This window comes from Oncorhynchus gorbuscha, linkage group LG09 (genome assembly GCF_021184085.1).
Source record: "Oncorhynchus gorbuscha isolate QuinsamMale2020 ecotype Even-year linkage group LG09, OgorEven_v1.0, whole genome shotgun sequence".
Classification (NCBI taxonomy): Eukaryota; Metazoa; Chordata; class Actinopteri; order Salmoniformes; family Salmonidae; genus Oncorhynchus; species Oncorhynchus gorbuscha.
This window is the reverse complement of record NC_060181.1, coordinates 61,391,462-61,407,573: the sequence shown is the minus strand read 5'-3', so window position 1 is coordinate 61,407,573 and position 16,112 is coordinate 61,391,462. Positions and strand designations below refer to the sequence as shown.

General features: G+C 41.3%; 2 protein-coding genes across 2 annotated transcripts; both read right to left on the bottom strand.

The window, feature by feature from the left end:
• Positions 1-323: 323 nt before the first annotated feature.
• On the bottom strand, positions 324-6,414 carry LOC124043895 (NADH-ubiquinone oxidoreductase 75 kDa subunit, mitochondrial-like). Its single transcript, XM_046363004.1, has 19 exons — positions 6,262-6,414; positions 5,623-5,699; positions 5,150-5,244; positions 4,916-5,023; positions 4,729-4,805; positions 4,540-4,621; positions 4,248-4,378; positions 3,945-4,130; positions 3,695-3,829; positions 3,490-3,604; positions 2,983-3,128; positions 2,756-2,884; positions 2,438-2,567; positions 2,180-2,340; positions 1,918-2,072; positions 1,609-1,784; positions 1,387-1,521; positions 1,084-1,156; positions 324-1,004 (listed from the first exon to the last, which is right to left on the bottom strand). The coding sequence occupies exons 1-19, from the start codon at positions 6,273-6,275 to the stop codon at positions 913-915; spliced, it is 2,217 nt and encodes a 738-aa protein (XP_046218960.1). The 5' UTR covers positions 6,276-6,414; the 3' UTR covers positions 324-912.
• Positions 6,415-9,878: 3,464 nt separating this feature from the next.
• On the bottom strand, positions 9,879-13,148 carry LOC124042902 (chemerin-like receptor 2). Its single transcript, XM_046361034.1, has 3 exons — positions 12,923-13,148; positions 12,209-12,330; positions 9,879-11,968 (listed from the first exon to the last, which is right to left on the bottom strand). Exon 3 carries the CDS (start codon positions 11,932-11,934, stop codon positions 10,852-10,854), a length of 1,083 nt encoding a protein of 360 aa, XP_046216990.1. The 5' UTR covers positions 11,935-11,968; positions 12,209-12,330; positions 12,923-13,148; the 3' UTR covers positions 9,879-10,851.
• Between the last annotated feature and the right edge of the window lie 2,964 nt (positions 13,149-16,112).

Below are 16,112 nucleotides of genomic sequence, written 5' to 3'. Positions count from 1 at the left end.
AACACAGCTTTAGTGTAATACTCCACATTAACGTATTCTTCTTTCCTTAGGAAAATAAGTAAAAGTTAGATTTTTGGTTAATTTCTCTGCTGTAGAAATCAACATTTCTGATAAGCCTGCCTTATGGTTTTAATATTAATTTCAATTAAGTACATTTAATCTATTTCAACAGTGTAATAAAAATATTTGTGATCACCGATATAAACTGTGCTACAGTGGTGCATAAGACATTCCAATGTGATAGATTGTGCTGACCGATGGATCTATGCAGGCTCCATCTCCAAAAATTAAGAAGTGTTTGTGCTTTACCATTGACTACTAAATGAAGAAAAATAGATTTATTACACATACTCTTGTATACATTATCTACAAAGCAGCATATTCTCAGTCATTGGGGAAAATACAATCTATACACAATTCACAGTGGTAAGGTAATATACATAGAGGAAATAAATGATCTATGCCATTGTCAGCTGGAAGACTGAAAGGTGCTTGTACTGCATTTGGTCATTAAGGGTATGAGGAAGTTGTGTGTATACAATAGCATAGGAAGTTGTGCATGTAGGAAGTTGTGTGTATAGTTAGGAATGGAATAGCCATCTATTACAATAACTTTACTGCATAATAAATATGTTTCTATGGATGTGCCACAGCTGTTGTTAAAGTGAGAATTGCATGAGGTACTGCATCTATTGCATTGACTTCATGACATACATTCGTATATTTTTGTAGGTGTGCAAATGATTTCTATAGGTGTGTGAGAGTTGAACAGGCATCTATTACAATGACACTGTACGGCACATCTATGGATATGTCTATGGATATATGTAGGCCTAATGGTTATTTCTGCAAGTATGTGAGAGTTGGATAGACATGTTACATTTAGAGAGGAATGACCCTGAAAACAGAGCTTCAGCATATGGATGGTTCCTCTATAGCTTGGGCTCCTTCTGTTACAGCCTTCACACACTTAGCCATTGTCTGGGAGGCTCTGCTGATAGGATCTGTGGAGAAGTGAGAGATTTTAACACAACATTCACATACAGTAGTAAAGGAAAGACAGAGTCAGTAGGCCTGTCTCACCTGTCATGTAAAAGTCTCGAACAGTGAGCTGTGGAGGAACCAGAGGCTCTGTGAGGAAGGTCTGATTCACAGCCTGAGGGAGAAGACAGAGACCATTAGTTTACAACCTAATTAACCATAGGGAGCAGACACGAGGCACGAGTGTGTTTAAAAATGTAAAAATAACATGTTCATAGGAGAGGTTTTCCTCAGGACAACTATTTTTCCTTCTTCCTAAGAAGAACACTAACAATATTCTTTAGGGAGTTCCAGGGAAGACAGAGGCATTTGTGTGGGTGTACTATATATAGTGTTACAACTGACCTTGGCCAGTTCATTTGCCTGCTTAAAATAGTTAGCCTCCTCCACGTCATCATAGCGCACCAGGTTGGGTGAAACCTCCGCCAATCTGTCACGCACCTCATCCATGGTCTCATAGGGCAGTGTCAATCCAGCAAGCTATAGAAAAACGCCAACACAGTTAAGTCATGAAATTGCTACTGAACAAATTCACTGACTGATAAGTGCGGTGAACCAGTAGTTTACCTCAGATATGGCGCGGATGATCTTCCAGTCCTCCCTGGCCATGCCTGGAGCAGTCACAGCCAGCCTAGTCTGTTGGGCGCGCCCCTCAGTGTTCACATAGGTGCTACATTTCTCTGTGTACGCTGCTCCAGGGAGAATGATGTCAGCCATCGTCGCCCCAGCGTCTCCATGGTGCCCTGTGTAGAGTTATGGAACAAAAACGACATTCAGTCTGGCGCAAGACTCACTTAAAGATCATGGATATTATTGTTGAAATTCTTTACACCAAAGATTGGTGTTATGTCTCTGTTGTGGAGGAGCTTTGCTGACCCTGATAAATGATGAAGCTGTCCTTTGCCAGGTCTTGGCGGGTGATGCAGCCAGCATCGGCCCCAAGGAGGAACAGGACTTTGGGCGGATTCTTCCTGATGGCCTCCACGCCTGGCTTGTACCCAAGATCCAACGCAGCTACTTGACTGGCCACCCTGTAGTAAGAAACAGACAAAAAAAATATGGAATTTGCTGTGAAAACTAATAAAAACAAATTCTACATCAATCTAAATGTGAGATCAAGTACAGTAGTAGTTATTACCTGTGAAGCACATTGAGAACCTTCCAGCTTTCCTCCACTCCACTGCTGACACGGGCATTCTGAGCAATGGTAGACACTGCTGCGTGTATTGCGCCCCCATCCTCTCTCTGCAGGGAACCACTGCCCAACACCACGACAGGACGCTTTGCCTTGGCAAGAACCTGGGAACGAGATTTTAAATAACTGTTGATGTAGCAAATTCTCAATGACAGCACTTAGTGGCCGACCATGAGAGACCTGTAAATAATACATGACTACCTTAGAGAAGGGGTGGGTCCCAGCAGCTATTTCCTGCAGGACCTTAGCAGACTCCCCAAGGTGATCGTATGTGTAGGTCAAGTCCACCTCCTGCCCCACCAAGGCTACCTGCAGCTCGTTATGAAGCCAACTACCCAGGGTACAACATGAAGCATGCATACCAGTCATCTCAACGGTGTAAACATGTTTCAGATTTATAGTTTCCACTTAAAGAGAGTGCGTAAATCAGGAGCTGGATGCTGCACACAGCTGATAGTTTACATGCTAATTGAGATGCCAGTGATTTTTGTCAGCACTTAAATCCCATCCCAGCTATACCTCTTCCTGATGCGTGCGTTGAAAAGTGGTGCCTCATAGCGTGGGTTGGTGCCAACTAGGAGCAGCAAATCAGCCTCTTCAATGCCAGCGATGCGGGAATTCAGTAGGTAGTTTGAGCGCAGGTCAGAACTATAGTAAATAGAACCCAAATCAGGAATGTTCCACTGAGGTCTTATCTTAACTAGCTCTGTACCACTGTATTCCCCTCAGGCTCAGCCTTGTCTTACCCAGCCCCAGCCATGGGGAAGATCTCCTCAGTACATAGGCGGTCACTATTCAAGCGGTTCAGCATGTCTTTCAGGGCGATTAGAGCCTCTGCATCCACCATCCCTCCTACAATGGCCGCTACACTGGTGCCTTGGGCTCCTTGCAACTGCAAAAGTAAACACTGATGTAATAGGCTACTCGTGTCTACACACCATTTAAAAGACTTGCACACAAACACAAGAACATCAACATGGAAATGCATGAACCACAACAGATCATGCTACATCTCAGGTCATGAGACACTGTAGATAAACTGTTCTCTCGTTGTTTATAAACATTTAAAAAATTGTTTTTAATTGAACTTTTATTTATCTAGGCATGTCAGTTGAGAACAAATTCTTATTTACAATGACGGCCTACACCGGCCAAACCCAGACGACGCTGGGACATTTGTGCGCCACCCACATAACATGGAGGAAGGTCCGACTGTAAACAGAAATGTTCAATATGCCACAAATATCACATACCACCCCAGCCACTCTAGTCAACACATCCTCCCAGGAAGTGGCAACCAGCTGTCCAGACGCATCCTTCACCATGGGCTGAGTGAGGCGCTGCCGCTTCAGCCCATCGTAGGCAAACCTGCCATCGAGGAAGAGAATGAGTTCACTGTTAATTCAGACAGACAAGGCAAAGCAGTGTGGATTTGACATGAGCTGGTCCTCAGCTTACCTGGTCTTATCTGAGATCCACTCCTCATTGATGTCCTCATGGAGACGGGGCAGAATCCTCATGACCTCACCACCCCGGGTGCTCACTACGATGTTGCTGCCCACCGCATCCAGCACGTCAATGGATTCAGTCTTCCTGTGAGGAGAGAAAGGTTCGTTGATAACCAACAAGGTCTATGTACCACTACTTGTATTCCATTTCAAGAGCTGGCTTGTATTGTATTCAAAACAACATACTGTAATGCACATACCTGGTCTCCCAGGGTCGGGAAGTGAAGGCATACGGCTTGGAAGTCAGTGCTCCCACAGGGCATATGTCAATTACATTCCCAGACAGCTCTGACATGAACATCTTCTCCACATAAGTGCCAATTTGCAAGTCATTGCCCCTTCCAGTGGTTCCCAGATCCTCCACACCTGCAATCTCACTGGCAAAGCTGCAAAGATGGAAAACATGATTTAGCACATAGATAGCGGTCCCCTTTTGAAATGATTAGTAATTATTAGTATAATTAATCCTTCCAAGGTGGACCGTGATTACTAGTCTGACTCACCGGACACATCGGGTGCACTGAATACAGCGGGTCATGATGGTCTTGATGAGGGGACCAATGTTCTTGTCCTCCACAGCTCTCTTGCTCTCCAAGAAGCGGCTCCGGTCACTGCCAAACTGCATGGACTGGTCCTGCAGTCAGCACACAATGGCAAAAACATGTTACTTTTACAAGTCCAAAAGTCCAACAACCTCATTACCAGTTCCTTCCACTTGTTGAATCATCATCATCATTACTATCCTCTTCAAGAGGAGATTTAGAAGTTCTAGGAAATGATGACATATTTTTTTACCTGAAGGTCACATTCTCCCCCCTGGTCACAGATTGGGCAGTCTAAAGGGTGATTGGCCAACAGGAACTCCATCACACCCTCTCTACCAGAAGAGGGTAAAACAAACAAAAAATGCTATAGTACTGGTGATGATTACCAAATAAGAAGGTAATGCAAAGGGATGATGTGTTTGCAGGTGATTCTTCCTACCTAGCTTTCCTTGTTTTGTCAGAGTCCGTTAAAATGTTCCAACCCTTCATGACTGGCATGGCACATGCTGCCACTGGCTGTAAAGAGATGTGCTTGTGTTGATATTAGAATAAGAGTGTACACCATAAACAAGGGTACTAGTACACGCCAGCCAATGTAAAAGCTTCAACCACCCATAAGATCATACCTTTGGAGCTTTCTCAATCTCCACGAGACACATCCGACAGTTCCCTGCAACTGACAGGCGCTCATGGTAACAGAAGCGAGGAATCTGCACTCCCACCTTTTCACATGCCTAAAACAAGATATCAATCAAGTCTAAAGCAATTGCCAAAGCAGTTACTCTGTATAAACATCTGACAAGACATTATATTCTAGAGTCAAGTATTTGTCAAATATCAGTGATTAGAGCCCCCACTACCTGCAGCACTGTGGTTCCTGGTTCCACCATAAGTGGCTTCCCATCCACAAATACCTCCAGCAGGTTACTGGCTGCTGCTGTAGCTGCGTTGTGAACTATAAACACATTTTTGTATTTTATTAAACAGTCTACATCCTTGTATCAAAAAACACCCTCCATCTTACTCTTTGTATTTCACACAATGGCATAGACTTTATTATCCCAATTTCAAATTGAACTAATGAATTATGTAGTGCACCATCACAATAAAAGGCCATTTTAACAAACCACCTGCACTAAACTGAGCAGATCGGATATCACCATTCCAGCCAAGCCCTGACAATTCTGTTATCCTGCAGATAATCCGTGAGCAGAATAAAGTAACCAGGACAACATGGGCAACTGTGCCATACGAATTGTTCACCTCTTATTCCTTCATGTATAATAACATATCATGATATTATTAATACTGTTGGTAAATTTATGAGGCCTACCATTTTTTGTGATTGCCACGCTCCCTGTAGTGTGAGCGACTCCGAGAGCGCGACTCACCGCAGGTAGACGCAACATGCTGAAAACGAAAATATGGACAGGTAAAATAGCCAACTAAAAATGTCATTTCATCAACTTTACTTGCCATTTAGAAAGTGCAATCACTTCCATATTGGCAAGCAGCATCACCTGATATTTGTGTATAAAGATTGCTTGTGTGTTCAGACATACGCTAAATACGCAAGTGATGCATTTGGCATTAACCCGTCTCTCCTTAGATTAGAAAGGAATAAAAAGATTAACGTTAGCTGTGTAAATGGCTAGCTAACATTAGCTATAAGGTAATCAGTCGCATATTTATTTGTAAAGCTACATAGCGGTTGCATATTTATGATAAGAAAACAACAGCTTGCAAATGCATAACTGCTATCCCTGACAGCACTGATCCTTTATTTTGGCCATGAACCATCTATACTAAACGCTAACGTTAGCTATCTATTTTTACAACCGTCGCACTTCATGGTGCTTTGACCTAAACTAGACATGATGGATTTCAAAACACCTTCACATATCATTCACATATCACACTCCTTTTAAACATTTAAAATGTAAACACGAGAGCAGTTATTGCAAGTCCTTACCTTGCCACTAGCATCGGCAGTACCCCAATGGACACCACTGACTGCGCACTTTCTCTATTCAAATGCGACACGATTAGGTAATTCCCGTAATATATGCCACGTTCAGAACAACTTGGAACTCGGTATTCTCTGACTTCAGTGCGTTCAAGAAAACTGGGAACTCGGAAAAAAGTGCTCCGACTGGGAAACATCGTTTTGAACGGTCATCCAACAAGAAATTCCAAGGTGGAAACTCGGGCATATTTCTAGAGCCCCGACTTTCCAACCTGGAAAAAACCGACGTCATGCTTTGACCTCGTTCTTTTCCAAATTCCCAGTTGTCTTGAAAGCATCATCCTAATGTAGCCTAATAATGTTGCAACTGGTCATACATTACCATATCTCTATGGGGATGCATTCAGTACCTAAAAAGTGAAGACAGCCTCTCAACAATAAACATTGTTGTTACCATGTTGTTGTCATGTTGTGTTGCTACGCGTTGTGTGTTGTGTTGCCATGTGTTGCTACCAGGCTATGTTGTTGTATTAGGTCTCTCATTATGTAGTGTTGTCTCTCTTGTCCTGATGTGTGTTTTGTCCTATATTTTAATTACATTTATTTTTAATCCCAGCCCACGTCCACACAGGAGGCCTTTTGCCTTGTGGCAGGCCATCATTGTAAATAAGAATTTGTTCTTAACTGACTTGCAGAATTAAATAAAGGTTCAATAAAAATAAATAAATACAAATAAATGATATGAGTATTTTCAAATCTGTAAATTAGTAGTAGCTACTAGTCTTTTATAAATCTGTAATTAGTAGTAAACTAGTCTACTGATTTCTTGCATGTGATGTGATAACTTCAGACATTCTCCCTGGCTGAGCAATTCATTTCCATCCATGATATGCACCTGGATCTGCTTCCCTGAGATGCAATTGACTATAAAATGGATTTTCATTCCTATCTCTATTCAGTTTAAATCCCCAATTAGGTGTCCAAAAATCCCAATCTGGTTTCATTCCAGATTTTTCAACAACACCCCTCATTTGCCTAATCAATTAATCTGAATCAAATGTCAATAGCCCACTATTCCAAGTGTTGTGTCAAGATATTGGCAGAAGACATGGGGTGATTAATACAACAATGATACAGTTGATGTTTCCTCAGGCCATGGTTCCAGATGTGGACCACATTACCCAACCAATCTCAACTCATCTGGGTTTGTTTACCAATAACATTTACATTGAAAACAACAGGACTGAACTTCAGGAAGACAGCAGTTAGGATTAAGTGATATATTGGAAATCCACCTATTTGAGAGTGGAGAGTGGCAACACACTCTCTAGCTATACATTGAATGTGTATTAGATGTTCACGTCTTCTTGTGTATTCTTCTTTGATCAACTATGCATGTGGTATGTTTATTCCATCCTCAGTGTACTCTAACCTTAATGAGGTTACAGGCAATATCCTGTTAGTTCCCTGGAGATTGAGCACCACTCTATATAGCAGCACTCCTGGCACTGCTTCCTTATAACAGATGCAATAAATATTTAAGCACACTACCAATAAAGATAAGGGATTGGATTTATTGTGTATTCCTTTGACTCAAATATATAATTAACAAATAAATTGCATTTCAAATAGATTATAGATTGCAAATTCCCACACAGTGAAAGCAATGTGAATACTATTTGAAAATGTAATGTAAACATAGGTGATTAATTTATAGACTTATTATAATTGGAGAAGGAAATAAGGACCAAATAGAATTTGGCTCTTGTGTACACCAGCCATACACTCGAAGAAATGCTGGGTTAAAAACCCGAGTCAGATCAGAAAACTGGAGGCGTGGCTTAGTAGGGGCGTGGATTTTATATAGCTATTTTTGGCCACCCACGAGAGTATATGTTGTAACTGAGAACTTGTTCTCAACTAGCCTACCTGGTTAAATAAAGGTTAAATAAAATTAAAATACTAAAAAAATGTATTTCTGGTTAATCTGTTCTGTTGTATTGTATATCTTCAGGTTGAGTAGTGACACTTGTAGCTTAATAAATTAAGTTGTTCAAGTGCTGATGCATATCCCAATGTTGGGATAGTTAAATACTGTTATTAATTTCATATTCAAAAAATATTAAAGGAATGTCTATATTATAAGTTTACCAAATATAACATGATGAACAGGAATGACATTTACTCTCATGAAAGCCATGCCTCTTGAAAATAACCTACGGATTACATTAAAAACACATCTGCTGAGTCAACCCAGCATGGAAGTGAATAGTCCCTGTATCCAAGAAAGCGAAGGTAACCTGCCTAATTGACTACCGCCCCGTAGCACTCACGTTGGTAGTCATGAAGGGATTTGAAAGGCCGGTCATGGCTCACATCAACCACATCATCCCAGAAATCCTAGACCCACTCCAATTCACATACCGCCCCAACAGATCCACAGATTGTGCAATCTCAATTGCACTCCACACTGCCCTTTCCCACCTGAACAAAAGGAAAACCTATGTGAGAATGCTGTTCAATGACTACATCTCAGCGTTCAACACCATAGTGCCCACAAAGCTCATCACTAAACTAAGGACTCTGGGACTAAACACCTCCCTATGCAGATGGATCCTGGATGTCCTGACAGGCCACCCCCAGATGATAAGGGTAGGCAACAACACATCTGCCACTCTGATCCTCAATACTTTGGCCCCTCAGGAGTGCATGACTCTAACACCATCATTAAGTTTGCTGACGACACAACAGTAGGCCTGATCACCGACAATGATGAGACAGCCTATAGGGAGGATGTCAGAGACCTGGCAGTGTGGTGCAAGGACAACAACCTCTCCCTCAACGTGAGCAAGACAAAGGAGCTGATCGTGGACTACAGGAAAAGCAGGGCAGAACTCGCCCCCATTCACATATATGTGGCTGTAGTGGAGCGATTCGAGAGTTTCAAGTTTCTTGGGGTCCACATCACCAGCAAACTATCATGGTCCAAACACACCAAGATAGTCGTGAAGATGGCACGACAACACCTTTCCCCCTCAAGAGACTGAAAATATTAGGCATGGGTCCCCAGATCCTCAGAACTTTCGACAGCTGTACCATCGAGAGCATCTTGACTGGTTGCATCACCGGCTGGTATGGTAACTGTTCGGCATCCAACCGTAAGGTGCTAAAGAGGGTAGTGCGTATGGCCCTATACATGACTGGGGCAAAGCTTCCTGCCATCCTGAACCTATATACTGGGAGGTGTCAGAGGAAGGCCCAAAAAATTGTTAAAGACTCCAGTCACCCAAGTCATAGACTGTTCTCTCTGTTACCGCTTCGCAAGCGGTACCGTGCGCCCAGTCTAGGTCCAAAAGGCTCCTTAACAGCTTCTACCTCCAAGCCATAAGACTGCTGAACTATTAATCAAATGGCCACCCGGACTATTTACATTGACCCCCCCTTTGTTTAACACTGCTACTACTCTCTGTTTATTATCTATGCATAGCCAATATACCTACTTATACAAATTACCTCAACTAACCTGTACCCCTGCACATTGACTCGGTACCGGTACCCCCTGTATATAGCCTTTTAATTTTATTGTGTTACTTTTAATTGTTTTATTTTATTTAGTAAATATTTTCTCAACTCTATTTCTTGAACTGCACTGTCAGTTAAGGGCTTGTAAGTAAGCCTTTGACAGTAAGGTCTACAACTGTTGTATTCTGTGCATGTGACTCGTAAAATTGGATTTGATTTGAAAAGTGTCAGTGCTCAACCTTAACAGGTGATGACAAGAAAACAGAACAGATTAATCGGAATGACATTTGCCCTCACAGGTGGCCAAAAATAACTATCTAAAAACCACACCCCTACTAAGTCACACCTCCAGTCTTCTGGTCTGACCCAGTGGATCATAGCATCAACAACCCTTTCTCTTTTAAAGAAAACAATGGGTTGTTTGTTACCCAACTGGCTGGGTCAAAATAACCCAACATGTGTTCTGTCCAATATTTACCCACATTGGGATGTTTTTAACCCAGCATTTTTTATAGTGTATAATAACAGAGAACACTGTAACAGGAAATTAGCTTAGAAAGGAAAACATACCTTTTCAATGTAATATATTCCTAAGGGAAAGAAAAGGCCTACGGAGATTTGCAAATTCCCAACTTGGATTTGTTTAAAGATCGAAATCTAAATACAAAGTGTTTATGAAAATGGTAGATCTGCTTCTAATAATTCCTGTTCCAGAGGCTGTGGGGATGGTTGGCCCCCTTTCCTGTTTGTTTTTGGGGTAATTAGGATCAGATTATTTTTTCAAATCATTAAAGTTACCTCTTTTTTCCTGTGCAAGTTATACTTTTAGTGCAAGACTTTACTCAGGTTTTCCACTGAGGGCAATTTACAGTCAACAGAAGTTGGCACTTTGAGTAATTGCTGCTTGGAAATAGCCAACTGAAACAACAAGCAGAAATGTTACACTGAAGTAGAATATAAAATAAGTCACATCTGGTAAAATAATGGTCAGGCTGGCTCTCAAAGGTAAAAATAGCAGCTCTTGTTGATTTCTGTTTACAGGTAACTGTGAGTTTAGGATGTACTGCATTATAATCATACAGTTGATGATTCTGTGGGCTCCTCTGGTGGAGGGATGTCTGAAGGACCGACGTCTGCCACAGTCACCGACTCAGTTGCAGAGATGGACTGGCTGAGCTCCCGCAGATAACTCTTTGTGATGTCCAGACACGAGCGCTTCAGGAGCTGGCGAACCTTCTTGCCCACCAACATGTAGAGGAGAGGGTTGACACAGCTGTTGAAAAAGGCTAAGCTAGTAGCAAGAGGAAAACCTGTCTTCAGAACAGTATGTAGAAACATTGAAGAGTGCATGGAAAGCTCCATTAAACTAAAAGTATGGAACGGTGCCCAGCAAAAAAAGAAGGCCAGAATGACAGCGGAAACTGTTTTAGAGAAGCTGGATAGGCGCACAGAATCTTCAGACTGGTGGACTTTGATTGCCAGGAGAATTCCAGTCACGCAGATGGCACTGAAGGGCAGTAAGAAGCCCACTGCTGTACGAACTGCCACCAGCGTGATATGTCTCACAGCAGCTGTATGTCCATCCTGGACATTGAAGTTGTTGAAGCACACCACCCTGCCATATATGCGCATAGTGTCACGGAATATCAGAGTAGGGTGGCTCAGTAGAGCAGACACCCCCCACACACAGCCACACACGATCCAGGCTCGCCGTATAGTGCGACACCTCTGAGACCAGCTAAGGTGGACCAATGAGACATACCTGTCTAGACTGAGAATCATGAGGAAGAGCACACTGGCGTACATGTTCATCACAGACACAAACGAGTTGAGTTTACACATGACCAGCCCAAAGGACCAGTGGAAGTCTCGAAGAACGTAGTCGATGGAGAAGGGCAAAAAGAGCACAAAGACAAAATCTGCGATAGCCATGTTCAGCAACCATATACTGTTCACTGTCCGTTTGCTTTTAAATGCCGTGACCCATATGACTATTCCATTTCCAGTGACACCGAGCACAAAGGAAATACTATATATGATAACTGATAGGATGTGCATAGCCTCCTTCTGAGAGTATCCACCTTTGTCTTTTTCCAAGTCTCCATACTCCAGATAATCATAGGTGTAATTGTCATAGTCTTCCGAGGATTCTTCCATAACTGCAGCGCTACTACCTTTGTAAGCAGAGGTCCTGTAAGAAAGAAAAATAAATAAGATGCACTCCTTCAACATGTGTTATTTGTTTTGTCCGTTAAAATGTAAGTTACATTAAATTGCTCTTGCACTTCTGTAGTCGCCCTGTAATTACTCACGTTGATAACATGTTAACACAATGTTTTTAATTATCGAGGTATAATACAACATGCAGATGTGCAAAAGAAATATTGTTGTGATTAGTAGCCCATTATGTTTTTACATCGTGGCTTCTCACCTGGTACTGCAAATGTCCCTGCACTTGTTTTTTTTAACCCAAAATGTGCTTTTGTTAGTGTCCTGGTCACAGTTCCTCCAGTTGTTTGAAAAGTGAGATTTAATTACAGCTGGGTCCTTATCCTGGAAGAGTGTCATCATTAGTGAGCCGACATGAAAAAGAGGGTAGGTGGAGTGCCCACACCCTTCACACACACAAACGCGCGCGCGTGCCTCACACACGCGCACACACACGGTGTTAAATGGTTAAATCATGACTAGATCCTGCTTATCTGTTTCTTCCGGGCCTCAAAGTAAACTTACGTGACCCTTAAACACAATATTTTCTTCAGTACAAACGGACCTCCAACCCACAAAATTGCAGACAACAGTCGCTTCAGTCTAACTTTGGCCTTAAAGGTCTATGGTCAGATAAACTGAAGGCAACAGTAGTAAAACTCAAAAGCTCAAACACAATGACAACAGCATTGAACTGTAGGCATAATTAAAATGTGTTTTGTTTTAAAATAATTTGCCACATGATACAATACTTGAGTTATGAAACTACTATTAACATATACGTTCGTGATGTATGTTCTATATACATATAACTATTTAATAAGTAGTGTTAAGGTCAGTCTGAATGATCAGAAAAAAATGCATTTGATATTTTGCGATTGCTATCCATTTTCTTATGCGTTATCCAACACCCATGAAAGCTTTCTAGTCGACATACCTCCCAGTCGCTCTCTATGTCCCGCCAACCGTCTCGGAGTCGAAATCACCCAAACGAAAACTTTCAGAGTTAAAGCAGCATAAAAGAGTTAGGCTACCTCTATGGTAACCCTCACTATTTTACAAATGTCTCACTGAGTGATACGTTTTAATGAAATTCCAAACTCCATCCCTTATGTTATTACTGGGGTTGGAGTATCGTTTATGTTCGAGTATCCTCGTTAGAGTCTGTGCGTAAACCCGTTACACCTTAATAAATACTGGAGAGTTGGGTCGGTGTCCAAGTGGGCGCGTCCACTGACGCATCACTTGCACTGTATAGGAATGAGGAAAACTTGGGGTCCTGGCATGGGGAGGAAAGGAATGCCTTGTTTAAGAGAATAATCGCTAAATTACTTACATTAAACATACCATTACTTATAGAATAGGTCAGGACAGATTTCTGACTGCCTGACCACTGGCAATTCAATCTCAGAAGTTCCAAGCGCCAGTAAACCTATAGTAAGCATGATTTACTGCAGTGTATGGTATTTAAAAAGAACATCTAAAAAATATACAGAGCAAGTCTAAATCAGTAACACACAATGTCATGTTTAGAGTAACCCTGGTCTTCAGGAATCCATTATATTGCATTAATCTATTGTTTTTACAATCTATGAGCATTTATGATTATCGTCTTGTGCAGATATTAGATTTGATGTCAAGTATAAGTTAGGAAATGTAAATCCTCAGCATACCAAAAAAAACCTGCAAATGAAATCCCTCAAAGAAGTAATTCATGTGAAAAACTGCTTACTTTTACCACTCTTTGCCACTTAAAATAACAAAACAGGCTCTGCCAAGCGACCCAAGCTGACCATCCCACCCATTTAACCCAGAGGGAGGAGCTGTCAGATCCCGCAGGACCGATAGGGGGACAGTGTGTGTGTGAGTGTAAAATACTGAGAGTGTGTCTGTTTGTGTGTGTGTGTGCGTACGCTTGCGCAACAATCATAGATTTGATCAAGAGGCCTGCCAGTCGTTGCCAGGCACACATGAGTAGGCCTGACAAACAATCCTCCTGGAGATTACTAAGTGCTAAGGAGGGTCTTACTGGAAGGATGGACAGCAGTAGCCTACGGCAGCAAAATGCAGAGATGGTGCCCTCTAAAATGCCTACATTTAAGGGTATTTGTAAAAAGAGGGTAGGGCCTACCTTCATACACTAGTTGTAAGAGCAACCCCTCATAGGGATAAAGTAAAGCAATGAATGTGACCGTGTGTAATACCCTATGGAATTACACACGGTTGGATACATTATTTGAACTGGACATACTGGGCACTACCTTAAAATCATGATTGAAGTGCAGCTCACTGTGTGGATTTTATTGACTGCTTAAAATAGTGTGATGGCCATGAAATCTGGAGGTGCCATGTGTTATGCAAAGGATACGCAAAGCTTTATCAAATATTTAAAACACAGCAACACAGCCTTAGTGAAGCAGACATACTCTCCCACTAACTCCGATAGTAACTAGGATCTGTCTTGGGCAGTTTTGTGTGATCTTTATGTGATATAGATCCTATCTGTATCACACAGAATTGCCCAAGACAGATCCTACTGCTGTAAAAAGTGGGATGGCACTTTCTCATCTGAAGTCATTTGTCTGATTGGTATGATCCAAAATTAAGCTTTGCTCAGTTCAACCTATTTTATTATATTTGTCTGAAATCAAATAAAGAATTTGAAAGATCAATGTGATTTTTTAAATTGAACGAAACACCACATCTGCATTCGCGTTGCATATGGTGGGTGCAATTTAGCGATGGCAGCCTATCATTAGTGTTGGAGGCGTGGTCTATGGGGTGGGGGCGTGGCTTTACGTTGGTTATTTTTGGTCACCCGTGAAAGTGAATGTCATTCCAGAAAATGTGTTCAGTTTTTTTTCTTGATTATAAATTCAGTTTATATTTGTGTATTGTAATACTAAAGATCATGGAAAGGTTACTATTGATGATATGGTCACCATTTGGTTACAGTATTGTAACAAGTTAATGTGGAAATCTTATGTAATGAAAGTGTTTGGAATCAATTCATGTTATGGAACCAACATAATATCTTGATTAACAGGAAATGTATTTAATTACTTGTAACCTAATTTAAGAAATGTGGATGGGTAATTCTGAAGTGTAAAAGTAACCACGGTATAACTGGTTGTATACAGTATATTGTATGTATGCTATTTATTAGGTTTAACCAAAGTAAGTTGACATAGGTTGCAACTTGAAATATAGGTTAGTTAATAATCAAATATAACAGTTGAACAGGCATTGAATCACATATCTAGTTTCAACTAATGTCATTTAAAAAAATTGAGAACGCCTAACTCATTTACTTGCAACCAGTTGATGTAATTATTTTTAGGTTGATCCAAAGAGTAATTGATTACAGTGTACCCCATTTAGGTTAGTCTATAGCAGGGTTTCCAAAACTAGGCCCGAAGGACCCCAATGGATGGACATTTTGTTTTTTGCCTGATCACTACACAGCTGATTCAAATAATCAACTAATCATCAAGCTTTGATCATTTGAACCAGCTGTGTAATGTTAGGGCAAAAAACAAAGCGCACCCCTTGGAGTCCGGAGGACCGAGTTTGGGAAATGCTGGTCTATAGACTTCGGTCAAGCAGGTAGCCTATTGGGCCAGTTACCAAAAGGTTGCTGGTTTGAATTGCCGAGCCGACTAGGTGAAAAATCTGTTGATGTGCCCTTGAGCAAGGCATTTAACCCCAATTGCTCCTGTAATTTGCTCTGGAGAGCATCTGCTAAATTACGAAAATATTAATGTCAACAACACTCCCACTCATTTTGCTGCGTTCTAATAGACTAACATTTTTTAAGGGAAAGCCAAGATGATTAACAAAACAATTAAATCATTCTCATCAAAACAGCTCTCCAACTGTTATGATGCTTACCAATTTGAGTTTAGACAGAGATAAACACTGTGGTGCAGAATACAGTAAAATAATAATCAGCCTTCTAAATACATAGACCACCACATCACAAAACTTTCTCACCATTTACTTTGGACCATGTAAAATAGAGTGTAGAGTAAAATAGAGTGTGAATCAGAATAGGTATGACCTCATACACTATAGACAGAGTACATAATTGCAGCACGGATGTGATGCAGTTTAAAACAAATGACCCG

What these genes read in the sequence shown, in the direction of transcription:
- LOC124043895 (XM_046363004.1), bottom strand. An exon ending in TGACTAGAGTGGCTGGGGTG is followed by an intron (nt 3,129 to 3,489) that starts GTATGTGATATT and finishes TTACTTTTGCAG; the next exon opens with TTGCAAGGAGCCCAAGGCAC. An exon ending in TCGAGACTTTTACATGACAG is followed by an intron (nt 1,005 to 1,083) that starts GTGAGACAGGCC and finishes ACTTCTCCACAG; the next exon opens with ATCCTATCAGCAGAGCCTCC.
- LOC124042902 (XM_046361034.1), bottom strand. Translation starts at nt 11,934, where the DNA reads ATGGAAGAATCCTCGGAAGACTATGACAATTACACCTATGATTATCTG.